At 52.5% G+C, this 26,037-nt stretch overlaps 1 protein-coding gene across 4 annotated transcripts in view; it reads right to left on the bottom strand.

The window, feature by feature from the left end:
* tp63 (tumor protein p63) overlaps positions 1-26,037 on the bottom strand; it is a 374,605-nt gene that overhangs the window by 35,509 nt on the left and 313,059 nt on the right. For all 4 annotated transcript variants that reach the window (XM_085989633.1, XM_085989636.1, XM_085989632.1 and 1 more), the window contains 6 exons: positions 19,282-19,474; positions 16,649-16,764; positions 15,853-15,962; positions 12,804-12,940; positions 11,300-11,385; positions 8,860-8,984 (listed from right to left, as the gene is read on the bottom strand). In XM_085989633.1, the coding sequence (XP_085845759.1) occupies positions 8,860-8,984; positions 11,300-11,385; positions 12,804-12,940; positions 15,853-15,962; positions 16,649-16,764; positions 19,282-19,474 (767 nt within the window). The remainder of the gene's footprint in view (positions 1-8,859; positions 8,985-11,299; positions 11,386-12,803; positions 12,941-15,852; positions 15,963-16,648; positions 16,765-19,281; positions 19,475-26,037) is intronic.

Below are 26,037 nucleotides of genomic sequence, written 5' to 3'. Positions count from 1 at the left end.
GCAGATCACCCATGATCTGATTGAATGGCGGAACAGGCTCGAGGAGCTGAATGGCCTCCAACTGTCCCTTATTTTCCTAGAACAGAAACATCCTCAAAATATTCTAAGGATGCCCAGGATGTGAGCCAGTTACCCGGATCATGTGGACAGTCCCTGGGCGAGAGGAGCCCGTTATCCTGGTAAAATGGTGGACACACATTACTTGCCAGGTCTTAAGAAGTTCAGAGGTATCAGTGTGCCGCTGATTACCGCTTACTACAAATGTGAGGTTTTGGAAACAACTTGTTTTTTTTTTAAAGTTCAGACTGTTGTACAGTTGTTGGTTTCTCAACGGCCAATGTGGCAACTAACTTACTCCAACCTGGTCACAGGACACCGGCCACACCAACAGTCCAAGCCTCCGGCTACTGATTGGTGCAGCTATCAATAAGTTCCACTTTAGTGATTCATGGCAAAACTTACAATACTTCAAGACAGCCGAGTACAACAACAACAACAACTTGAACCCCCCATCCATGCCTGTGTTACCTCTGGACTTGGCTATTCCAACGCACTCCTGGCTGGACCCCATCATCTACCCTTCGTAAACCTCAGGTCACCCAAAACTCGGCTGCCCGTGTCCTAACTCGCACCAAGTCCTGTTCACCCATCACCCCTGTGCTTGCTGACCTACATTGGCTCCTGGTTAAGCAACGCCTCGATTTTAATATTCTCATTCATGCGTTCAAACCCCTCCATGGCCTCGCCCCTCCCTATCTCTGTAATCTCCTCCAGCCCTACAACACCCACCGACCCACCCCCCACCTCGAGATATCTGCGCTCCTCTAATTCTGCCCTCTTGAGCATCCCTGATTATAATCGCTCAACCATTGGTGGCCGTGCCTTCTGTTGCCCTGAGCTCTGGAATTCCCTCCCTGAACCTCTCCGCCTCTCTTTCCTCCTTTAAGACGCTCCTTAAAACCTACCTCTTTGACCAAGCTTTTGGTCATCTGTCCTAATATCTCCTTGTGGCTCGGTGTCAAATTTTATCTGATAACACTCCTGTGAAGCGCCCTGTGATGTTTTACTACTTTAAAGGCACTATATAAATGCAAGTTGTTGTTGTCGAGTACATGGATTTAGTTCCATGCTTAAACACGTATACAAGTTAACGCAAGGAGACATGACTGGCAGGCTTGTGAAAACAAATTATCGATATTAATTCTCCACTTAACAGCACCATGGTTAAACAGCGGTTAAAGGAGAAGGCCCCCCTATCACCCACTCGCGACAACCAGGGATGGGCAATAAATGCCGGCCTTGCCAGCGACGCCCACATCCCGAGAACACATTTTTTTGAAATGTCGAGCGGTTTGCATAATGTGCCTGCACACGTTGGCACCTCGGTGTAACATGGAGTTTATTGCTGTGCTAATGAACTGGATCACTGCAGCGAGTGCTGGGTTTTGGATGATGGGATGCAGTGCGATGGACGCGATACCCAATGTTTGACTGAACTGAAAGGGCGGGCGGCTGAGGCTAGGTTACTGAACTGAGCTAGATGGTATGATTGGGGGAATGGTACGGGGTGGCTGCTGTTCTGGGAGGATGAGATGGAAAGGGCTGAGGAGCACCCGATCCTGTGCACCAGAAGCGACCAACGCAAGATCTGCCAAACAACTCAATTCAAGTGGCAATAATAGTGGCCCATAGGCCGCTTTTAAAAACCATTCTGGGCCTCCGAGGTTTCTGGCATCTCACATGATGCTCTGTTTAGCACCTCGCAGTGAAAGGGCCCAGCCTGTGCCCAGCTACACGGCAAATGCCAAGAGGAAGCCCTGTGTACTGGTGGCTCTGCTCAGTGCCCGTTCCTGCTCTCGCAGTTCAGGCTAGTCTTAGAGAAAATAAACACAAACAGGGAATACACAGTGAATATTTGAAAGACAAGTTAACAGATGAAGTTAGGGAGCAGCACGTATTTCAGATGCTGACCAACCTGCTTTTATTTCACGTTTACAGCCACCCTTCCTCTTTATCTCTGCTCTGGCCTGGTCTGTGCAAGCGTGGCTGCAGATACCACCTCAGGAAATGAGGCTCTGGCTGCTCCTCATTCACACCGCTGGCATTTGCTGCTCTGTCAGGATCACTGGGGGCTGATAGACCACCCAAAGACCCCCAACCCACCCACCCCACCACGGCAAAGAGAAAGTGAAACCAGAGGAACAGCTTGTGCCAGCGTTTCCACATCAAACTGCTAGCAGCAGACGGGCCAGTCACACCGACAGCAGCTTTACAGGAATAAGGACAGGCTAATCGAATGTCATGATCATGAAGGTGAGATAAAAGGAAAAGTGACAAAGATATAAAAGAAACTGCCATTGAGCAATAACTAACAACTTAAAAACAGCAAACAAAAGGAAATCAGACATTTGAAGCTGGAGATATGGCACGACACAGCGGCCCACTTTAGGACTACATTCATATTACGAGCGCAAGTTTGACAAACACAATTATAAGATTCTAAAGATAGGCCCAATTCTTTTAAATGGCTTCATTCAACCACAAACTCGGTAACTCGGGCACAGGCTCAAGCTCAGAAGGGTGAACCTTCACCGCAGGGACTGCAGCGGTTCAAGGCGGCGGCTCATCGCCACCTTCTCCAGGGCAACTAGGGATGGGCAATATATGCCGGCCTTGCCAGAGACGCCCACATCCCGTGAATGAATTTTTTAAAAAGTGGTAAACAGAGAGTTCAGATTTAACTACCTCACGTAGAGGGTGCTGGATGTGTGGAACAGATGGCCGGAGTCACAGAGCCTTTTGGCTAAAGATGTGATGGGAAGAGGAGAAAGAAAAAAGAGAATATAAATAAATGAATATGGGATTTTTGAACTGGCTTTGTGCATCTCTGTGCTTCTAAAATACCCAAAATCAAATATTACTGCGATTATAATGTTCAGTTGCTTAAAGATCAAAGCGTGGCCGGTGCTCAGTAAGGTGCAGTGTTTTGGTGAAGTGAATGTCCCACTCGATTGCTGTAGTACTAGATCATTCTAAACTGATGACGAGTATTAATGGCAAGTCATGATCTAGTTGGGCCAGGCCAGGGCTGGAGTTGGGCCGGGCCTGGAGTTGGGCTGGAGTTGGGCCAGGCCCGGAGTTGCCTGGAGTTGGGCCAGGCCAGGGCTGGAGTTGGGCCAGGCCTGGAGTTGGGCCGGGCCTGGAATTGGGCCTGGGCTGGAGTTGGGCCAGGCCCGGAGTTGGGTTGGGCCGGGCCCGGAGTTGGGTTGGGCCGGGCCCGGAGTTGGGCTGGACACTACACACGCCTACAGTGATTACCACAGGTGCACTCATTGTATTCAGTTCAAAGCGACAGTGCTAATCTGATGACTAACACAAGAATTGGATCTACCTTGTGTAGTGTCTGGGATCTCAGTCTAGACAGTGAAGGAACTGCTCCCCAACAGAAGGTGAGGATTCTGGAAGAAGTTCAGCTCTTACAAAACGTATGCTTTTTATATGTTCACATTTACTATTTAAATTCAGGCAAGAAACTCTCAGCAGGCTAAAGGACCTGATGTTCCCAGGGTGCGCCCTTGAAGTTGGATCAGTTCAGTCCCGACATGGACCTCATTCACAAACCAAGTTTACAGCACAGAAGGCGGCCATTCGGCCCATTATGTCTGCGCTGGCTCTTTGCTGGATCAATTCTAAACTACCCCACTCAAATATTTATCCAATTTTCCTTTAAAACCCTTTAGAAGCTGCAATAGTCTCTGACTCCACCATTCTCTGTGGCAAAGCACTCCAAAACAACCCACTGTGTAAAATTGTTTATCCGAACCCCTCTTCAGCCTCTTACTGAGGCTTTTAAATTGATGACCTCCTCGCCACTAATTCACCAACCACATCTTTCCTTGCTCAACCTATCAAAACCCTTCGCAATTTAAAAAATCTCCATTAAATATCCTCTTAACCTTCCCTGCTCAAAATAAATAATCCCAGTCTCTCCTCATAACCATCCCTGGCATCATTCTGGTGAATCTGGGCTGTCCGCTCTCTAGCTTCAATATCCCTTCTACAATAAGGTGTCCAAAACAGCACACAGTGCTCTAACTGTGGCCGAACCAGTGGCTTGTGAACTCTTGTCATTACTTCTTTCCTCTCGTACTCTGTGCCCCACACCAGCTGCAGTTACAATGTGAAGGATCCCTTGGTGTGGGGGGAGCTGGGAATCCACCAGAGTCTGGGGGCATTTCTAAGCATTAAGGTGACTCCAGAAGGACATCATCTCCATTTCATATCCTTTCCCCGGTTTAACATGTTCCTGGACAACAGACACAATATCCCTCCCCGCCCCGCCCCGACATCCCCTCCCCGCCAACAGGTACAAGGAGAAGGAATGGTTACTGCACTGATTTGTGTTTAAATATGAAGGTGCAACGTGAACTATTTTGACAGTTAGATCAGGCAAGTTGCTTTAAAAAGGTTTTCAGACACTTTCATCAAACTGGTCCTCATTAGGGATTTACTCGGAGGAGGGGGGGGGAGCTGTGGGGAGTGAACGCGGTCACTGTGGGTATTTGCTACACTATAAAATGTTCCAATACAACAAGACGGGGATCGGCTAGACGGTGGGCAGTGACCGTGGAGAGGCACTGATCAAGATGTGAAAACTCACGAGTGCCTAGGCTCAAACCAGACCCATACGTCAGAGGGGCTTACTGGGGTGATTTAGGGAAAAACTGTACTGGCTCGTTACTCCCCATTCCCTGGGGTCCCGACTCCCGTTACTCCCCATTCCGTGGGGTCCCGACTCCCATTACTCCCCATTCCGTGGGGTCCCGACTCCTGTTACTCCCCATTCTCTGGGGTCCCGACTCCTGTTACTCCCCATTCCGTGGGGTCCCGACTCCCGTTACTCCCCCATTCTGTGGGGTCCCGACTCTCGTTACTCCCCATTCTGTGGGGTCCCGACTCCTGTTACTCCCCATTCTCTGGGGTCCCGACTCCTGTTACTCCCCATTCCGTGGGGTCCCGACTCCCGTTACTCCCCATTCTCTGGGGTCCTGACTCCTGTTACTCCCCATTCTGTGGGGTCCCGACTCTCGTTACTCCCCCATTCTGTGGGGTCCCGACTCCCGTTACTCCCCCATTCTGTGGGGTCCCGATTCTCGTTACTCCCCATTCTATGGGGTCCCGACTCCTGTTACTCCCCATTCTATGGGGTCCCGACTCCCGTTACTCCTCCCGACTCCCGTTACTCCCCATTCTGTGGGGTCCCGACTCCCGTTACTCCCCATTCTGTGGAGTCCCGACTCCTGTTACTCCCCATTCTATGGGGTCCCGACTCCCGTTACTCCTCCCGACTCCCGTTACTCCCCATTCTGTGGGGTCCCGACTCCCGTTACTCCCCATTCTGTGGAGTCCCGACTCCCGTTACTCCCCATTCTGTGGGGTCCCGACTCCCGTTACTCCCCATTCTGTGGGGTCCCGACTCCCGTTACTCCCCATTCTGTGGGGTCCCGACTCCCGTTACTCCCCCATTCTGTGGGGTCCCGACTCCCGTTACTCCCCCATTCTGTGGGGTCCCGACTCTCGTTACTCCCCATTCTATGGGGTCCCGACTCCTGTTACTCCCCATTCTGTGGGGTCCCGACTCCCGTTACTCCTCCCGACTCCCGTTACTCCCCATTCTCTGGGGTCCCGACTCCCGTTACTCCCCATTCTGTGGGGTCCCGACTCCCGTTACTCCCCATTCTGTGGGGTCCCGACTCCCGTTACTCGGGCAAGGGGGCTATGACATACTTGAACATATTAGCATCGAGAGGGAGGAGGTGCTAGCTGTTTTAGCAGGCCAAAAAGTGGATAAATCCCCAGGCCCGGACGAGATGTATCCCAGGCTGCTGTGGGAGGCAAAGGAGGAGATTGCAGGGGCTCTGACACAAATTTTCAGAACCTCTCTGGCCACAGGGAATGTACCAGAGGACTGGAGAACAGCTAACGTAGTACCATTATTCAAGAAGGGTAGCAGGGATAAACCAGGGAATTACAGGCCAGTGAGCCTAACATCTGTGGTAGGGAAATTATTGGAAAAAATTCTGAGGGACAAAATTAGTCTCCACTTGGAGAGGCAAGGATTAATCGGGGATAGTCAGCATGGCTTTGTCAAGGGTAAATCATGTCTGACAAATCTGATTGAATTTTTCGAGGGGGTGACTAGGGGGGTGGATGAGGGAAATGCTGTGGATGTGGTTTACATGGACTTCAGTAAAGCTTTTGACAAAGTCCCGCACAGGAGACTGGTCAAGAAGGTAAGAGCCCATGGGATCCAGGGTGCCTTGGCACGTTGGATCCTAAACTGGCTGAGTGGCAGGAGGCAGAGGGTGATGGTCGAAGGTTGCTTTTGTGACTGGAAGCCTGTGTCCAGTGGGGTACCTCAGGGATCGGTGCTGGGTCCCTTGTTGTTTGTGATCTACATAAATGATTTGGATGAGAATGTAAAAGGTATGATCAGTAAGTTCGCAGATGACACGAAAATTGGTGGGGTGGTAAATTGTGAGGAGGAAAGCCTCAGGCTACAGGAAGATATAAACGGGTTGGTCAGATGGGCGGAAAAGTGGCAAATGGAATTTAACCCTGAAAAGTGCGAGGTGATGCATTTTGGACGGACAAATAAGGCAAGGGAATACACAATGAGTGGTAGGACCCTAGGAAGTACAGAGGGTCAGAGGGACCTTGGTGTACATGTACATAGATCCCTGAAGGCAGCGGAACAGGTAGATAAGGTGGTTGAAAAGGCATATGGGATACTTGCCTTCATTAGCCGAGGCATAGAATATAAGAGCAGGGAGGTTATGATGGAGCTGTACAAAACGCTGGTGAGGCCACAGCTGGAGTACTGTGTGCAGTTCTGGTCGCCTCACTATAGGAAGGATGTGATTGCTTTGGAGAGGGTGCAGAGAAGATTCACCAGGATGTTACCTGGGATGGAGCGCCTCAGCTATGAAGAGAGGCTGGACAGGCTGGGGTTGTTTTCCTTGGAGCAAAGAAGGCTGAGGGGGGACCTGATTGAGGTGTACAAAATGATGAGGGGCATAGATAGGGTAGATAAAGAGGAACTTTTCCCCTTAGTAGGGGGGTCAATAACAAGGGGGGCATAGATTCAGGGTAAGGGGCAGGAGATTTAGAGGGGATTTGAGGAGGAACTTTTTCACCCAGAGGGTGGTTGGAATGTGGAACTCAATGCCTGAAAGGGTGGTAGAGGCAGGAACCCTCACAACATTCAAGAAGCATTTGGATGAGCACTTGAAACACCATAGCATACAAGGCTATGGACCAAATGCTGGAAAATGGGATTAGACTGGACAGGGATGGATGGGCGGCGCAGACACGATGGGCCGAAGGGCCTCTTTCTGTGCTGTAAAACTCTATGACTCTATGACTCCCCATTCTGTGGGGTCCCGACTCCCGTTACTCCCCATTCTGTGGGGTCCTGACTCCCGTTACTCCCCATTCTCTGGGGTCCCGACTCCCGTTACTCCCCATTCTCTGGGGTCCCGACTCCCGTTACTCCCCAGTCTGTGGGGTCCCGACTCCCGTTACTCCCCAGTCTGTGGGGTCCCGACTCCCGTTACTCCCCATTCTGTGGGGTCCCGACTCCCGTTACTCCCCATTCTCTGGGGTCCCGACTCCCGTTACTCCCCATTCTGTGGGGTCCCGACTCCCGTTACTCCCCAGTCTGTGGGGTCCCGACTCCCGTTACTCCCCATTCTGTGGGGTCCCGACTCCCGTTACTCCCCATTCTGTGGGGTCCCGACTCCCGTTACTCCCCATTCTGTGGGGTCCCGACTCCCGTTACTCCCCATTCTGTGGGGTCCCGACTCCCGTTACTCCCCATTCTCTGGGGTCTCGACTCCCGTTACTCCCCATTCTGTGGGGTCCCGACTCCCCATTCTGTGGGGTCCCGACTCCCGTTACTCCCCATTCTCTGGGGTCTCGACTCCCGTTACTCCCCATTCTGTGGGGTCCCGACTCCCGTTACTCCCCCATTCTGTGGGGTCCCGACTCCCGTTACTCCCCATTCTGTGGGGTCCCGACTCCCGTTACTCCCCATTCTGTGGGGTCCCGACTCCCGTTACTCCCCATTCTGTGGGGTCCCGACTCCCGTTACTCCCCATTCTGTGGGGTCCCGACTCCCGTTACTCCCCATTCTGTGGGGTCCCGACTCCCGTTACTCCCCATTCTGTGGGGTCCCGACTCCCGTTACTCCCCATTCTGTGGGGTCCCGACTCCCGTTACTCCCCATTCTGTGGGGTCCCGACTCCCGTTACTCCCCATTCTGTGGGGTCCCGACTCCCGTTACTCCCCATTCTGTGGGGTCCCGACTCCCGTTACTCCCCATTCTGTGGGGTCCCGACTCCCGTTACTCCCCATTCTGTGGGGTCCCGACTCCCGTTACTCCCCATTCTGTGGGGTCCCGACTCCCGTTACTCCCCATTCTGTGGGGTCCCGACTCCCGTTACTCCCCATTCTGTGGGGTCCCGACTCCCGTTACTCCCCATTCTGTGGGGTCCCGACTCCCGTTACTCCCCCATTCTCTGGGGTCCCGACTCCCGTTACTCCCCCATTCTAAGGGTCCTTCATCGCATTCACTGGGGGCGGGGAGTGGAATGACTGAACATATTATGAAAGGCACTGGAAACTGGCAGAGGGTTTAAGGCAGGAATCAAATCGAATTGCGGGGCTGAATGGAGAGACCGGTTATTGCAGCCGCGGCTGGGCAGCGGCGAAACGCCTCGACTGGCTCACTGCCGTGTCAGCTGCTGCCAGATGTTGTTCTCTACACAGTGGTGGGGTTGTGCTGATGTGCTCACTCACTGTTTCTGCAGCAGATGCTGCTGCTGCTGCCTGTAGCTCTCAATGGTGTGCTGCGGCAATAACTGCATCAGCTCCAGTGACTCCTTAATCTTCAGCAACACTTCGTAAGTCTCTCGTCCCCTTATCTGCAAATCAAGAAACGTGCAATAATCAGATACAGAAGAGGCGCAATAGCAAGTTGCCTTTCTGTAGAACCTTTCACTGCGAAAATCCCCGGGGTTTGGGGAGGAAGAGCGAGAGAAGTCGGGTGGCTGATGGATTGATCAAAGGATTTGGTTTTAAGGAGGTTGTCGAAGGAGGAGAGAGGCAGAAAGCTGGAGAGGTTTAAGGAGAGAGGTAGAAGAAAGACTTGCATTTATATAGCGCCTTTCACAACCTCAGGAAGTCCCAATGCGCTTTACAGCCAATGAAGTACTTTTTGTAGTGTGGTCACTGTTGTGATGTAGGAAATGCAGCAGCCAAATATGCGCACAGCAAGCTCCCACAAACAGCGATGTGATAATGACCTGATAATCTGTTTTAGTGATGTTGTTTGAGAGATAAATATTGACCAGGACACCGGGAAGAACTCCCCTGCTCGTCTTCGAAATAGTGCCGTGGGATTTTTTACGTCCACCTGATAGAGCAGACGGGGCCTCGGTTTAACGTCTCATCCGAAAGACGGCACCTCCGACAGTGCGGCGCTCCTTCAGTACTGCCCCTCCGACAGTGCGGCACTCCCACAGTACTGCCCCTCCGACAGTGCGGCGCTCCCTCAGTACTGCCCCTCCGACAGTGCAGCACTCCCTCAGTACTGCCCCTCCGACAGTGCAGCGCTCACTTGGTACTGCCTCTCCGACAGTGCGGCACTCCCTCAGTACTGCCCCTCCGACAGTGCGGCGCTCCCTCAGTACTGACCCTCCGACAGTGCGGCGCTCCCTCAGTACTGCCCCTCCGACAGTGCGGCGCTCCCTCAGTACTGCCCCTCCGACAGTGCAGCGCTCCCACAGTACTGCCCCTCCGACAGTGCGGCGCTCCTTCAGTACTGCCCCTCCGACAGTGCGGCACTCCCACAGTACTGCCCCTCCGACAGTGCGGCGCTCCCTCAGTACTGCCCCTCTGACAGTGCAGCACTCCCTCAGTACTGACCCTCCGACAGTGCAGCACTCCCTCAGTACTGCCCCTCCGACAGTGCAGCGCTCACTTGGTACTGGCCTCTCCGACAGTGCGGCACTCCCTCAGTACTGCCCCTCCGACAGTGCGGCGCTCCCTCAGTACTGCCCCTCCGACAGTGCGGCGCTCCCTCAGTACTGCCCCGCCGACAGTGCGGCGCTCCCTCAGTACTGCCCCTCCGACAGTGCGGCGCTCCCTCAGTACTGCCCCTCCGACAGTGCAGCGCTCCCTCAGTACTGCCCCTCCGACAGTGCAGCGCTCACTTGGTACTGCCTCTCCGACAGTGCGGCACTCCCTCAGTACTGCCCCTCCGACAGTGCGGCGCTCCCTCAGTACTGCCCCTCCGACAGTGCGGCGCTCCCTCAGTACTGCCCCGCCGACAGTGCGGCGCTCCCTCAGTACTGCCCCTCCGACAGTGCGGCGCTCCCTCAGTACTGCCCCGCCGACAGTGCGGCGCTCCCTCAGTACTGCCCCTCCGACAGTGCGGCGCTCCCTCAGTACTGCCCCTCCGACAGTGCGGCGCGCCCTCAGTACTGCACTGGAGTGTCAGCCTGGATATTTGTGTTCCGGTCTCTGGAGTGGGACTTGAACCCATGACCTCTGTGACTCAGAGGCGAGAGTGCGACCCACTGAGCCCCGGCTGACACAACAGAACATGGGATATGGAGCCACAGGTTCTGCTACAGGTGCTGCGGGGGGGGGGGAAGCAATGCCCAGTAGGCTGGAGTTGGGTCAGGGGATACACATTGGAAAGCAGAGTTGAAGCACAATGCAGAGGTTGGAAGGATTGACAGCACTGAGTTGACATGTCAAGGGGCAGGGGGCCAACAGAGATTGACGTCAAGGACGACAGATTGCATTCCGGTGGAATATTGCCGAACGTTTTCTGCACCAGGATTGCAATAGGAGAATTTTGGAATGAAAAAAAATGGCTGTGAACTGGTGGGCCTCTCGCCTCCCCCTCTTCCTCGCCCCCTGTAATTCACGACATGCACCTCGGACACACAAAGCTGTGCCAAGGATGAAAATTCACAACACGTTGGGCGGAGTAGATGATAAAATGGAAGAAGTCAGAAACCACAGCACCAGTCCCGGGAGAAAGTGGTGCCGCACCACCATCAACGCTTCAGTACCTCTCCACCATAGTAACAAACACAGGCTGACAGGGAATTCTTCAACAGCTTCGGCTGAAATGGCACTTTTCCTTTAAATTGGAAATACATGCAAAATTGACCAGTTGGATCAGAAATTCTAGAGGAGAAATTAGATTTAAAACTCGAGAACCTACCGGCAAATAAAAGAGCTCCTCGTCGCCTGGCCGCCGTTTTTTACTGGTGATCGATGCCACCTGGATCCCCTGGTTCACGTGACGGACTGTAAAAGAACATTAAAAGGAACTCCGTTAACAGCCTGGGGGTGCAAACAACACCAGGTGAATATCAGAGTCAGTATCATTCACCGAGACCAAGCGGGGCGATGCCAGCGGTAAAAAAATGGCTGTAAAGAGATTCCTTTGGGGCTGCGCCTATTCACCCGCCATTACTGCGCCGGAGGGGCAGCGGAAACCCCGCTTACCCTGGTCAACGGGGTCCCTGCCGCCACTCCGAGGTTACAGCAGCCAAGCAGGAAATTCTCGACATGGGGCGGAGTGGTGGATCTCCATGGAAACAGTGCTGGCAAAAGGAAGAGAGAGGTGGTGCAACAAAGGTTCACTAGACTGATCCCTGGGATGAGAGGGCTGTCCTATGAGGAGAGATTGTGTAGATTGGGCCGATACTCTCTGGAGTTTAGAAGAATGAGAGGTGATCTCATTGAAACATGGAAGATTCTGAGGGGGATTGACAGGGTAGATGCTGAGAGGTTGTTTCCCCCTGGCTGGAGTGTCTAGAACCAGGGGTCACAGTCTCAGGATAAGGGGTCGGCCATTTAGGACTGAGATGAGGAGGAATTTCTTCACTCAGAGGGTGGTGAATCTTTGGAATTCTCTGCCCCAGAGGGCTGTGGATGCTGAGTCGTTGAGTATATTCAAGACAGAGATCTCGGGGAATCGAGGGATATGGAGATCGGGCGGGAAAGTGGAGTTGAGGTCGAAGATCAGCCATGATCTTATTGAATGGCGGAGCAGGCTCGAGGGGCCGTGTGGCCGACTCCTGCTCCTATTTCTTATGTTCTTATGAATTCTACCCAGTAGGAGTTGCCTTTTCTGTAACCAGTGCTTTTCAAAGAAAGAAGACTTGCATTTCCAGCGCCTTTCATGAGCACCGGATGTCCCAAAGCGCTTTACAGCCAATGAAGTACTTTTTGAAGTGTAGTCACTGTTGTAATGTGGGAAACGCGGCAGCCAATGTGCGCACAGCAAGATCCCACAAACAGCAATGTGATAATGGCCAGGTAATCTGTTGCAGTGATGTTGATTGAGGGATAAATATTGGCCCCAGGACACCGGGGAGAACTCCCCCTGCTCTTCTTCAAAATAGTGGCCATAGGATCTTTTACGTCCACCATTTTAAGAGCCGTCCTTTCCTGTGTCCCGCTGTCCTGCCTGGTAGGAGAAGGGAAAATGGCCAAAGGAGAATTCCAGAGCAGATTGACCCAAGGTGGACGGGTCAGTGCGGGGCTGGCGAGGGCTGGCGTGACTCGGGTGTACTGGGTCGTTAGAGTACGTGGGGATTCTGGAACAGTTCCCCTCAGCTCACTGGGCGACAGGAGCCCGAAAGCAGTCGGCCGCACTGGGCCAATGGCCTGGTGTAAGTGGTGACGGACACCTTGCAGGGGGCCCAGTGGTTACTTACGGCGTTTGGTGGCGTCGACGCCCTTTGTTCCTTCGGTCACTTGCTGTTTGCGGATGCTGTCTTCATCTGCCTTGCGGTCACGGCCGGGACAAGCACAAATACGAGCCTCGAAGCAGCGACGGCCGAGAACCTGCCCACTGGACACAGGAGAATGGGGCGTTAACTCACTCCATCAAAACCAAATTCCCCGAGCAACATACAGCTGGACAGCGGGGGAGAGGAAGCAAGACGCTGAACCACCTTCGGTTCCAGATGCTCTTGTGCCTTATTGCTCCCGATAACGCTCCTGTGAAGCACCTTGGGACATTTTACTACCTTAAAAGGTGCTAGATAAATGCACATTGTTGTTGTTAAATGAAGCAGAAGACAAGCTGTGCAAGCAGCCTGCATGAACCCCTCTCAATTCAATTCAATTCAAATCACTTTATTGGCATGATAAGGTACATCTTATGTTGCCAAAGCATCAAAATACATTTATGGTTGAACACATAAACGCAGTTCTATTCATACAGTGTATAAACAGGTATATCCCTGAGTGTATAAATATACATTCGCCTTGTTTATATATACTCTTTTCTTAGTTTACTGGTTGTCCCTCTGTTCATGGCAAGCTGTAATATAGTGTGCCGCCAGTGCTACACAGCTTCTCTCCTCCCCCAGTAGGTATGGGAGTTTTTGGTTGTCATTCAGATTTCTGAATTCAGGGCATATTTGTGAGAATTTTTGGTAGAAATTCTCCCTGATGCCCTGATATTTTCCACAGGCTGTGAGGAAGTGCATCTCTGTCTCCACTACTCCCTGACTGCAGTGAGAGCATATCCTGTCCTCTCTTGGCAGCCTGGTCTGCCTTTTTCGATCGCTAGGCTATGTTCGCTAAGTCTGTACCTTGTCAAGGTTCTTCTCAGTTTGTTATCCTTTACCATGGTCAGGTAATCAGCTATGTTGTATTGTCTGTTTAGGGCCAAGTAGCAATTGAGTTTGCTTTGGGTTTTTGTTGTTTCTGCCTTTATTTAAGTGAGGGCGGCACTCCCTCTGATTCAAGTTACTTTCACCTGTTGGGCCTGTCTGTACCAGCCACCCTCCCAAGCCTGGAGGGCGGGTGAGCAGCTCTGCCAAAGTTACTCTGAAACTGGCTGGCAGCAGCCCAGAGAGACGATCTCCCCCCCGCTCCCTCCGTCCTCTCCCCCCTCCCCTCCTCCTACCCCCCTCCCCCTCCTCCTCACCCCCCTCCCCTCGCCCCTCCCTTGCTCCCTCCCTCTCCCTCCCCTCTCCCCCTCCCCCCTCCTCCCTTCCTCCCTCCCCCCCTCCTCCCTTCCCTCTCCCCCCTCCTCCCTCCCCCCCCCCTCCTCCCTCCACTCCCTCCCCTCCTCCTCCCCTCTTCCCCTCTCCCCCTCCTCCCTCCCCCTCCTCTCCCCCTCCTCCCTCCCCCTCCCTCCTCCTTCCCCTCTCCCCCCTCCTTCCTCCCCCTCTCCCTCCCTCCTTCCCCTCTCCCCCCTTCCCCCCTCCTTCCTCCTTTCCACCTTCCTCCCCCTCTCCCTCCCTCCTTCCCCTCTCCCCCCCTTCCCCCCTCCTTCCCCCCCTCCCTCCTTCCCCTCTCCCCCCTCCTTCCCACCTTCCTCCCCCTCTCCCTCCCTCCTTCCCCTCTCCCCCCCTCCTTCCCCCCTTCCTCCCCCTCCTTCCCCTCTCCCCCCTCCCTCCATTCCCCCCTCCCTCCTTCCCCCCTTCCTCCCTCCCTCCTTCCCCTCCCCCCTCCCTTCCTCCCCTCCCCCTCCTTCCCCTCTCCCCTCCCTTCCTCCCCTCCCCCCTCCCTCCTTCCCCTCTCCCCCCTCCCTCCTTCCCCTCTCCCCCCTCCCTCCTTCCCCCCTCCCCCCTTCCCCTCTCCCCCCTCCTTCCCTCCCTCCTTCCCCTCTCCCCCCCTCCTTCCCCTCTCCCCCCCTCCTTCCCTCCCTCCTTCCCCTCTCCCCCCTCCTTCCCTCCCTCCCCCCCTCCTTCCCTCCCTCCCTCTCTCCTTCCCTCCTTCCTTCCCCTCTCCCCCCCTCCTTCCCCTCTCCCCCCCTCCTTCCCCTTTCCCCCCTCCTTCCCTCCCTCCTTCCCCTCTCCCCTCCTCCTTCCCCTTTCCCCCCTCCTTCCCTCCCTCCTTCCCCTCTCCCCTCCCTCCCTCCCTTCCCCCTCCCTCTCTCCCCCCTCCCTCCTTCCCCTCCCCCCTCCCCTCCCCCCTTCCCTCCTTCGCCCCCTCCCTCCTTCCCCCCTCCCTCCTTCGCCCCCTCCCCCCCTCCCTCCTTCCCCTCTCCCTCCTTCCCCTCTCCCCCTCTCCCCCCTTCCCCCCCTTCCTCTTTCCCCTCTCCCCCTTCCCCTCTCCCTCCTTCCCCCCTCCTTCCCTTCCTCTCTCCCCCCCTCCCCTCCCCTCCCCCCTTCCTCTCTCCCCCTCCCCCCTCCCCTCCCCCCTTCCTCTCTCCCCCTCCCCCCTTCCCCTCTCCCCCCCTCCCCCCCACTTCCGCTCTCCCCCCCTTCCCCTCTCCCCCTCTTCCCCTCTCCCTCCTTCCCCTCTCCCCCTCCTTCCCCGCCTCCCTCCCTCCCTCCTCTCCCCGCCTCCCTCCTTCCCCTCTCCCCGCCTCCCTCCTTCCCCTCTCCCCCCTTCCCCTCTCCCCGCCTCCCTCCTTCCCCTCTCCCCGCCTCCCTCCTTCCCCTCTCCCCGCCTCCCTCCTTCCCCTCTCCCCGCCTCCCTCCTTCCCCTCTCCCCGCCTCCCTCCTTCCCCTCTCCCCGCCTCCCTCCTTCCCCTCTCCCCGCCTCCCTCCTTCCCCTCTCCCCGCCTCCCTCCCTCCCCGCCTCCCTCCTTCCCCTCTCCCCGCCTCCCTCCTTCCCCTCTCCCCGCCTCCCTCCTTCCCCTCTCCCCGCCTCCCTCCTTCCCCTCTCCCCGCCTCCCTCCTTCCCCTCTCCCCGCCTCCCTCCCCTCTCCCGGCAAATGGTGAGTAGCCGGGTGTGGTGGAGTGTTTACGAAGCGGAGTTGTTACGGTGCCTTTCTATAAAGCCCATCCCCGTGCTACTCACTCCCTGTTCTCCAGGGTGACGATGATGAGGATCGGCCGGCGGTTCATCCCTCCAACACAGCTGCTGTTACACATGAAGTTGTAGAGGATTGTGGTGAACTCGGTCCCAACCTGGTTTAAAAAAAGGTGAGACACGTTAAACTGATGTTCCTGCAGCACGAGGAAGAAGCTTCGCAAGAACATAAGAATTAGGAGCGGGAGTTGGCCATTCGGCCCCTCGAGCCTGCTCCGCCATTCAATAAGATCATGGATGATCTTCTACCTCAACTCCACTTTCCCGCCCGATCCCCATATCCCTCGATTCCCATCATGTCCAAAAATCTGTCGCTCTCTGCCTTGAATATACTCAACGACTGAGCCTCCACAGCCCTCTGGGGCAGAGAATTCCAAAGATTGAAATTCTGCCGACACTGAGGCTGTTTCAATGATTGTGCAGCCCCACTGGGAACCACGCAGTAACTTGTTGGTGTGATGTTGGACGCTTATTGACAGCAATCCGAACTTTTATCGGCAGGTAACAGACGGGCGATAGCGAATTGACCGATTCGCCCCTCGTCGATTTGCTTTTCCACTGAAGTCAAACTGGGCAGAGTGTAAAATGGGGGCGGGGGGGGGGGCGTGTGTCGAACTGCCCGGTGATAAGAGGTTCAAAATCAGCCCCAGGGTGTGTTACTGTGCGAGGAGCACAAGCTCAGAGCCAGTGAAACAGCCCGTCTCTGAGCAGCAGCTTCCTGCTCGCACGGGTGGGCCTCACTTCAAGTCCGATCGGCAGTGTAGGGATCTGAGGGATATCTTACCTGCGGTGGTTCATAGGGCACCATCACACTCTGCCTCCCAGTGATTGGGTCCTCAACGTACTGGGCATGGCTGCTCCCTTCCACTCTGATTAGGTGGCTGGGCGGGGCCACTTGACCTACAAGAACAATGCTCCGGTTAAAAGGGAACTACGGGGGGTGGGGGGAGTGATTTATTCATTTACAAAATAAAGCACAACCACATCTCCTCCATTACTCACCTGCTGCGTCAGTGAATAACACAACTGTCTGAGATGTACGTGGTAGTGAGGGACCTATTGGAGAGGAATATTTCTGCAATTTAAACTTTTATTTTTTACATATTAAAGCAGTGCGCCATGTAACAGCATCAGGCAGAGCAGCGCGATGACCAACCCTATATGTATACAGCACTAATAACTGTGCTATCTACACATGTAAACAGCACAATGGCTAGTGCTATATATAGGATCATCGACATTTACAGCACAGAAGGAGGCCATTCGGCCCATCGTGTCTGCGCCGGCCGACAAAGAGCTCTCCAGCCTAATCCCACTCTCCAGCTCTTGGTCCGTAGCCCTGTAGGTTCCGGCACTTCAAGTGCATATCCAAGTACTGTTTAAATGTGATGAGGGTTCCTGCCTCTACCACCCTTTCAGGCAGTGAGTTCCAGACCCCCACCACCCTCTGGGTGAAAAAAGTTCTCCTCAACTCCCCTCTAATCCTTCCGACCAATTACTTTAAATCTCTGCCCCTGGTTACTGACCTCTCTGCTAAGAGCATAACAAATAGGAGCAGGAGTCGGCCATTCGGCCCCTCGAGCCTGCTCCGCCATTCAATAAGATCATGGCTGATCATCAACCTCAACTCCACTTTCCCGCCCGATCCCCATATTCCTTGATTCCCTTAATATCCAAAAATCTATCGATCTCGGCCTTGAATATGCTCAACGACTGAGCCTCCACAGCCCTCTGGGGCAGAGAATTCCAAAGATTCACCACCCTCTGAGTGAAGAAATTTCTCCTCATCTCAGTCCTAAATGGCCAACCCCGTATTCTGAGACTGTGATCCTGGTTCTAGACTCCCCAGCCAGGGGAAACATCCTCCCTGCATCTACCCTGTCAAGCCCTGTAAGAATTATGTATGTTTCAATGAGATCACCTCTCATTCTTCTAAACTCTAGAGAATATAGGCCTAGTCTACTCAATCTCTCCTCATAGGACAATCCCCCCATCCCAGGAACCAGTCTGGTGAACCTTTGTTGCACTCCCTCTATGGCAAGTATATCCTTCCTTAGGTAAGGAGACCAAAACTGTACACAGTACTCCAGGTGTGGTCTCACCAGGGCCCTATATTAATGTAGTAAGACATCTTTACTCTTATACTCAAATCCTCTTGTAATAAAGGCCAACATACCATTTGCTTTCCTAATTGCTTGCTGTACCTGCATGTTAACTTTCAGTGATTCGTGTACAAGGACACCCAGGTCCCTCTGAACACCAACATTTCCCAATCTCTCACCATTTAACAAATACTCTGCCTTTCTATTTTTCTCTGTAGGGCTGCAGGTCACTATACTGTCTGGTGCTGTTAGATGGCGCAATGCTCGTGACAGCACCTCAGTCAGAAAGTGCTCCTCTAAATAAACTGAGCTTGTTTGAAATTCAACCTTTAACTTCTCCTCGATGGTATAAAGAAGCTGAGATAAATAGAAACAGCCAGGCGCCGCTCTCGGGGAGCCCCGCGCCGCTCTCGGGGAGCCCCGCGCCGCTCTCGGGGGAGCCCCGCGCCGCTCTCGGGGGAGCCCCGCGCCGCTCTCGGGGGACGTGGACCGGCTTTCAAATTGAAAAATTTTTGAATGGGCCGCACAGCCGTTAAATTACAGGGAACATTGGTTGATACCCAGAATGAATTGAGATATAATGTCCGGGCTTTTCCAGCTTTCTGCTTGCCATGCTATGATTACACCCCCTCCCCCCAACCCCAATTGATTTTAAACGGGCGGGGATTGTGGGCTTGCCAGCACAGCCACATCACGATCGAACCATTCACCACAATGTTAATGGAAAATGTACCAATTTTACACCGTATGTCTGCACACAGAAATTCGATACAGTAGAATACTCTCATGTCATCAAAACTCATCATTTTGAAGAATAGTCAAAATTAAAGAGAAATCTTGAGGCAGTTTCTGGTTGTCTCAGGTTCTGAGGCAGCCTTCAGACGATGAATGATTGGGCCAGGCAGGGTTATTGAACAAGCCTTACAGTCGGCCATTTGCTGGGTGAACTAGCTGTTGCTCTCTGGGCATCATCAGTGTTCACTCGGGTGGGAGTCTCTACATTAAACCAGGCAGTACAGGTGTTCGAGCATCACTCTGAAATAGGTCTTAAAACTATACATGAAAACCTCTTGATTTCAGCATTAAAGGGTCATGGCCTTTGTGAGAGCGTGTTTCTAGTACGGACAATCGGAAGAGCCTTGCATCAGTCTGTCCCCACGTGACTCACAAAGTGATGTGATGTTGCAGCTCAAGAACGTTCAGGTTCGTGTGAAATGTTGGCCCACCCAATGTCCCCCCCCCCCCCCCCAAACCCCGCAAAGGCCTTGTCCCTTTAAGACAGCGATATTTAAAGAAGCAGTTAGATTAGCTTTACCATCATTGAACTCTCGACTGAGCTCGTGGTTCGGGCACCGGCACCGCTTCACCACTTCCGTGACGTGCTCTGCCTTCTTGTAGACGGGCATGGCCCGGATCACAGCTCCCTGTGGTGGCTGCGTCATCACCTTGGCCTGGATGGGACACGTCTTGGCAATCTGACAGTACAACTTCTTCAGGTCTGGAGAATACTGGTGGAGACAGGAGAAACAGAGTATTGGGTCTGACAGCGAGACACCGGGCAGCAGCTCATTCACGGTGCAGGGTCCCACGCTCTCATCACTGCCGCTCAGCAAATGGTCTTCATTTGGCACAAGTGCGAAGGATTTTAGCACGGATCAGAAGGTCATATTAAAAGAAATGGGTTTCAGTAAATTCTTAACATCATTTGAAGTGAAGCTTGAGAGGCGCATGTGCCAATAACCAATCCTCTAGCCGTGGGACTGCGGATGAAGCTTTACGATGTGGTGCCGGTGTATTGGGCGGGGGGCTGAATGCACATTACTGGTGTGTATAGGCTCAAGCTCGCAGCGTACAGTGCCGCAGTATGTAGGGAAGGCAGTAGGGTCGGGATTATGAAGGCACGCGATCAAATGGACTCGCGGCCTTCTTCAGCTGAACCTGTACAACTCCTCACAAAACACACCAAACAAGCCCAGTCGAGCTTCCCAGTTAGGCACTGACCGGCCCCCACTGTCCATTGAAATTAATTGGTGGGGGGCTGGGGGCAGAATTTGTGGCTGTGACGAGCAGATCGATTCTCTACCTATTCCCCACGCTGCTACTTGCAGCAGTGACTCTCCACACGCAGGTGATGTGCTGTACACCGGGGGCTGGGGAGGGGTTGGGGGGGGGGGGTGGTGGTGGGAAAGAGTACTGATGGGAAATAAATGCCGGCCTGGCCAATGACACCCAGATCCTGAAAATAAAAGAAACCGTTTAAATAAAAATCATCAAAATTGGGCAGAAGGAAAGTTACGAATCTTCGTAATTATTTTATCTTCAAAAGGCGCAGTGGGCCATTCTTCCAGTGTAGATGGCCATTCGTGGGGAGGGGGTGGGTCTGGCCGCTGTCCCTGGTACCACACTGCAGCAGGAGTGCCAGAGAGACGATGCCCATTAATAAAGCAAGGCAGAGCCGTGTGTCTGTAAGGTGGAAGCTGCTGCTCAGCGAGGCTCCAGCACAGAGCATTGCAGCAGATCAGAGGCGATGCTCACTGCCGTTATCGCCTCTCCGACCTGCCCAGCCGCCAGTGCACACGGGCAATGCTTCACTGAAAGCCTTTCATTTGCAGAAAACCCAAACCCATCATAGCAACGAGGTGTTGTCTCGGGGTTTTCAGTCTATGAAAGCAGGATCGGCCGGCGTGAAGTGTGTCAGCCATGGTTACGGGAGTCAATCCCCTCCGGCCTGGAATGATGTACTGAGTGAACATGGAGTCAATTGTGGAAAATATTAACACTTTCAGGATCTAGCGCGGTTCACTGTACAGAAAGGCGGCTGAACGTTTTAATTCGGGGTTGTTTCCATTAAAAAGCCCACACCTGCCATTCACCCTGATCGCATCCTCGTGCCTCTGGGCCCAGCTTTTTTTCCTCCATGTGTTAATCAATGGTTCACCACTGGTGGCCGTGCCTTCAGCTGCCTGGGCCCTAAGCTCGGGAATTCCCTCCCTAAACCTTGCCGCCTTTCCACCTCTTTCCTCCTTTAAGACGCTCTTTAAAACCCACCTCTTGGACCAAGCTTTGGGTCACATGTCCTAATATGTCCTTATGTGGATCGGTGTCAAACTTTGTCTTCTAACACTCCTGTGACACGCCTTGGGGTGTTTTACAACATTAAAGGCGCTGTATAAATGTAGGCTCTTGTTGTTTCTCTAAAGCCCAGAGCTCCCAGTACCTCAGGCTCTCGCTGCTTCATTTCACGTCTTTGCACAAGTGACGTTTTCTGACATGAACTGCCACGTTGCCACAAAATGGAAATTATTCCCTTGCGGATTCTTTTGACGTCCCACACACACCAACATCGTGGCATTGCGCTACTGAATCAGGCCCATCGGGCCTGTGCCGGCTCTTTGAACGAGCTCTCCAATTAGTCCCACTCCCCCCCCACTCTGCAAATTTTTCCTTTTCAACTATTTCTCCAATTCCCTTTTGAAAGTTATTATTGAATCTGCTTCCACCGCCCTTTCAGGCAGCGCGTTCCAGATCACAACAACTCGCTGCGTAAAAACAATTCTCATCTCCCCTCTGGTTCTTTTACCATTTACCTTCAATCTGTGTCCTCTGGTTACCAACCCTCCTGTCACTGGAAACAGTTTCTCCTTATTTACTCTATCAAAACCTTTCACCATTTTGAACACCTCTATTAAATCTCCCCTTAACCTTCTCTGCTCTAAGGAGAACAACCCCAGCTTCTCTACTGAGCTTACCTTCGATCCAGCCTTTCTATCAAACCTCCCCCATTGATGTGAGAATATAAGGCACTATACACAGCCCAGTCAGTACAGGTAGACTACCCTTTATCCGAACTTCCGAAAACCGAAACCCTCTAAAAACCGAAGGTTTTTTCGGTCAGCGTAAGTCGTGCGCACGACATGACCAGAGTGGCGCACGACCCCCCGCGGACCCCGACCCCCGCCGACCCCCCCGTGGACCCCCGCCGACTTACGCTGAGCAGAGGGTCAGCGTAAGTCGTGCGCACGACCCCCTGCCGACCCCCCCGTGGAACCACCTGACTCTCTTCCAAAGGCTCGAAAGCAACAAGAGTTCTGAGCCCGCGGCGGTGCCGGCCCCTGTTCCGACTGAGCACGACGACCTGTTGGTGGAAATGCGGAACTCCATTGCATTCCAGGCTAGCAGCGACGGACAAGCCACGACTGCGGACCCCCCCCGCGGACCCCCGCCGACCCCCCCGCGGACCCCTGCCGAAGCCGACCCCCCCACGGACCCCCGCCGACCCCGACCCCCGCGGACCCCCCCGCGGACCCCCGCCGACCCACCTTCCGAAATCCGAAATTTTCCGAAAACCGAAACACGGCTGGTCCCGAGGTTTTCGGATAAAGGATAGTCTACCTGTACATTAATCTGCTCAAACACAACGGACAAAACTGGCAAAGACCAGTCGGGCCGAATGGCCTGTTTCATACAGAAATCTATGTAATGTTTGTAAAAAAAAAGTGTCACCAAGAGATTTACTACTTTCCCTCCCCCCAGATTCATTCACACACAGATAATGGCGAGCCCCCTTTTGTCGGGCGTGCAGTCACAGAGAAAGTACTGTGGACCTCCCTCCCGAACAGCACTGTGGGAGCACCTTCACCACACGGACTGCAGCGGTTCAAGAAGGCGGCTCACCACCACCTTCTCGAGGGCAATTAGGGATGGGCAATAAATGCTGGCCTTACCAGCGACGCCCACATCCCGTGAACGAATTTTTAAAAACTAGTAGAGTGAAAAAGTACAGTACTCAGCACTCTCCCTTTTCACAAGAAGTTCCTATGAAAAAGGAAGTGGGCTTGGGCGCTTGAGGTAGGTAATGGCAGTCAACTTTTGCAAAAGCATTTGGAAAGGGATCAGTGGTTTGCAGGCACGATGACAGATAAGTGAATCATTCGAGTAAGGGGCATTACACTGAAACATTTCATCACGGAAATCCCCAAAATATAGACACACTAAACATAACATACCTTTTTTTATATATATATATGAATTTTCACATCAGAAAACGTCCTCCCTCTTTGTAAATATCTGAACATCAACGCTGAGCAATAACTTCATGCTCGTTCAACCATTAATCAGACTTTAGCTCAGTTTTCACCTGGATGGTGTAAACATGTTGACTCACTGACACACCTGGACTGCATCTGGCACAGTTGAGCCAAACTAGGAGGGTCTTTGCTCGGATTTGGTGTTACAATTGGTCCCAGCACCCTCGGACCAGGGAGGTGGGCACTGGCTGGGGTTCCTGCTCGATGTGTAGGTTCGATCACTCGATCCCGGTCTGTGCTGAACTCAGTTTTTTTTTTAAATTCGTTCCTGGGATGTGGGCGTCGCTGGCAAGGCCAGCATTTATTGCCCATCCCTAATTGCCCTCGAGAAGGTGGTGGTGAGCCGCCTTCTTGAACCGCTGCAGTCCGTGTGGTGAAGGTGCTCCCACAGTGCTGTTCGGGAGGGAGTTCCAGGATTTTGAGCCCAGCGATGATGGATCGGCGATATACTTCCAAGCTTTTAGAAGCGCTGAACTGTATTCCTTTGTAAAACTAGAAACTGCACAGCGAGCTCACTGATCTGGAAATGTTTATTGAAATTTTTTGTTTTGGCAACTGCAACATGTCGAGGAACACACAGGATTACATCGGATATACGGCACAGAAACAGTCCATGCCGGCATTTATGCTCCACTCGAGCCTCCTCCCGTCTTTCCTCATCTAAATCTATCAGTATAACCCTCGATTCCCTTCTCCCTCATATTGTCCAGCCTCCCTTTAAATGTATCGATACCATTCGCTTCAACCACTCCCTGTGGTAGCGAGTTCCACATTCTCACCACTCTCTGGGTAAAGAAGTTTCTTCTGAATTCCCGATTGGATTTCTTGGTGACTATCTTATATTGATGGCCTCTAGTTATGCTCTTCTCCACAAGTGGAAACATTCTCTCTGAACACACAGATAGCATATAATTTGTAAAAGACAGAATGGGTCATTCTCTAGCAGTCTGCCTTCAAACAGGCCAACTATCATTTATTACTACACAATTTAGAAAATCAGGTCATTTTTCCTGGCAGGTGATGCTAGTGCAGCCACCTCCTGTTCATGGAGTCATTCTGTGCAAAAGTAATACTCTAGCAAATTCAACAGATAAAGTGGCTGATCATTCAGCCACTTTAAGGGTTAGGTAAAGTCCATTTTTCTGTTTAAATGTGCATTCAACATCAGGTTCCGTGATTCACTTTTATAATGAAATGGGCTTGGCTCAATCAGATTACATTTCAATGCCAATTACTCCAGTATAATGCACGACCTGCCCCCTCGTTTAGTGAGTGCGCTGATCCTTCATCGTCGCTGGGTCAAAATCCTGGAACTCCCTCCCTAACAGCACTGTGGGAGCACCTTCACCACACGGACTGCAGCGGTTCAAGGCGGCTCACCACCACCTTCTCGAGGGCAACTAGGGATGGGCAATAAATGCCGGCCTTGCCAGCGATGCCCACATCCCATGCATTAATTTTAAAATAAGTCCTGCACTGGGCACTCAATGGCTGGCTGGTCCCGACACCAGTCACCTTCCTTACTGTTTGACATGCGCTACACATGACTGTAAGCCCTTACACCGAGGGGCGGCCTGCACTCTCTCTCTGTCAACAGGCAGCGCAGCAGAACACCATTAATCTGCAGCCAGGTTTGCACTCCTCCTCCCCCCCTCCTGATCTGGTTAATCCAGATAATATTGTTGTGAAGTGACATCCTATGCACCACATCAGGAAGACAAGAAAATTCAGAAAGCATTTGTCACAGAGCAACAGCAACTGAGCATAACATCACTGCACCAGGCAAAGTGTAATGATTTGCTAAACGCGGTGAGCAGAGGTGTAAGCTGTGGCTGAGTGGTAGCACTCTCCCCTCTGAGTCAGAAAGGTTGTGGCTTCAAGCTTGCTCCAGAGACTTGAGCCCATAATCTAGGCTGACTGTACTGGCCGCGCTAGACGTGCTCCTATCTAGTTATCCAGCAAGTTAAACACTTATTCAAAAGTAATTCTTTGTGAAGCCGTTTGCTGTTTTGAAGCTTTACTTGAACAAATTTGTGAAACTGTAAACAAAGATAAAGTATGTTTTGTACATAAACTGAGTACTATACATTCGATATTACATAAGATATAAACATATTTACAACAGTAGAATAGACTAATTGTATAACTAACTAACATTTGGACTAACTTCTATAACTATCAAATATTAACCTTTTATAAACATAGTGTTATCAAAATACTACTCTGACAATGTTGCTATTATGCTAACAAAGATACTCACAGATATTGCGCTTGGCCTAACATATGAAATCAGATTACATTGGATTGTGAATCCCATATGGAATCCTCTATTACTGCCAGGTTCTTCCTGGAATTCTACTTCCTGGGATTTTACTTCCTGGGTTACACAGGAAGAAAGGTACGAAGGTCAAATGACCTCTCACAGGAAGAAAGGAACAAAGGTCAAATGACCTCTGCTTCATACAAACACACTGCTAACACAATAACCACCACCAGAGGGTGCTACTGCATGTAAAAATGTCCAGAATGTCACAATGTCCAGAACACTGACACACCCAGAACTGAGGGAGTGCTGCACTGTCAGAGGTGCCGTTTTTCAGATGAGACATTAAACCGAAGAAAGCCCATCTGCCCCCTCAGGTGGACGTAAAATATCCCCCGGCATTATTCCGAAGAAGAGCAGGGGAGTTCTCCCCGGTGTCATGACCAATATATTAAAATAATTTAATTGGCCATTTATCGCACTGCTGTTTGTGGGATCTTGCTGTGCACAAATTGACTGCCGCGTATCCTACATTACAACAGCGACTACACTTCAAAATGTACTTCGTTGGCTGTAAAGCGCTTTGAGACATCGTGAGATCATGCAAGGCGCTATAGAAATGCAAGTCTTTCGCTTACTATAGTTATAGACACAAGGTCCTAAACCAGACTCTTTGACGAGTGCAGTCCCAGGAGAAAAGGGACAGCTCCTGAGTGTAATC

This window comes from Somniosus microcephalus, chromosome 6 (assembly GCF_052327205.1).
Source record: "Somniosus microcephalus isolate GS21.2 chromosome 6, FLI_Smic_1.0, whole genome shotgun sequence".
NCBI lineage: Eukaryota > Metazoa > Chordata > Chondrichthyes > Squaliformes > Somniosidae > Somniosus > Somniosus microcephalus.
Note: the sequence above shows the minus strand (reverse complement) of the source record. Positions and strands in the feature narration are given on the sequence as shown.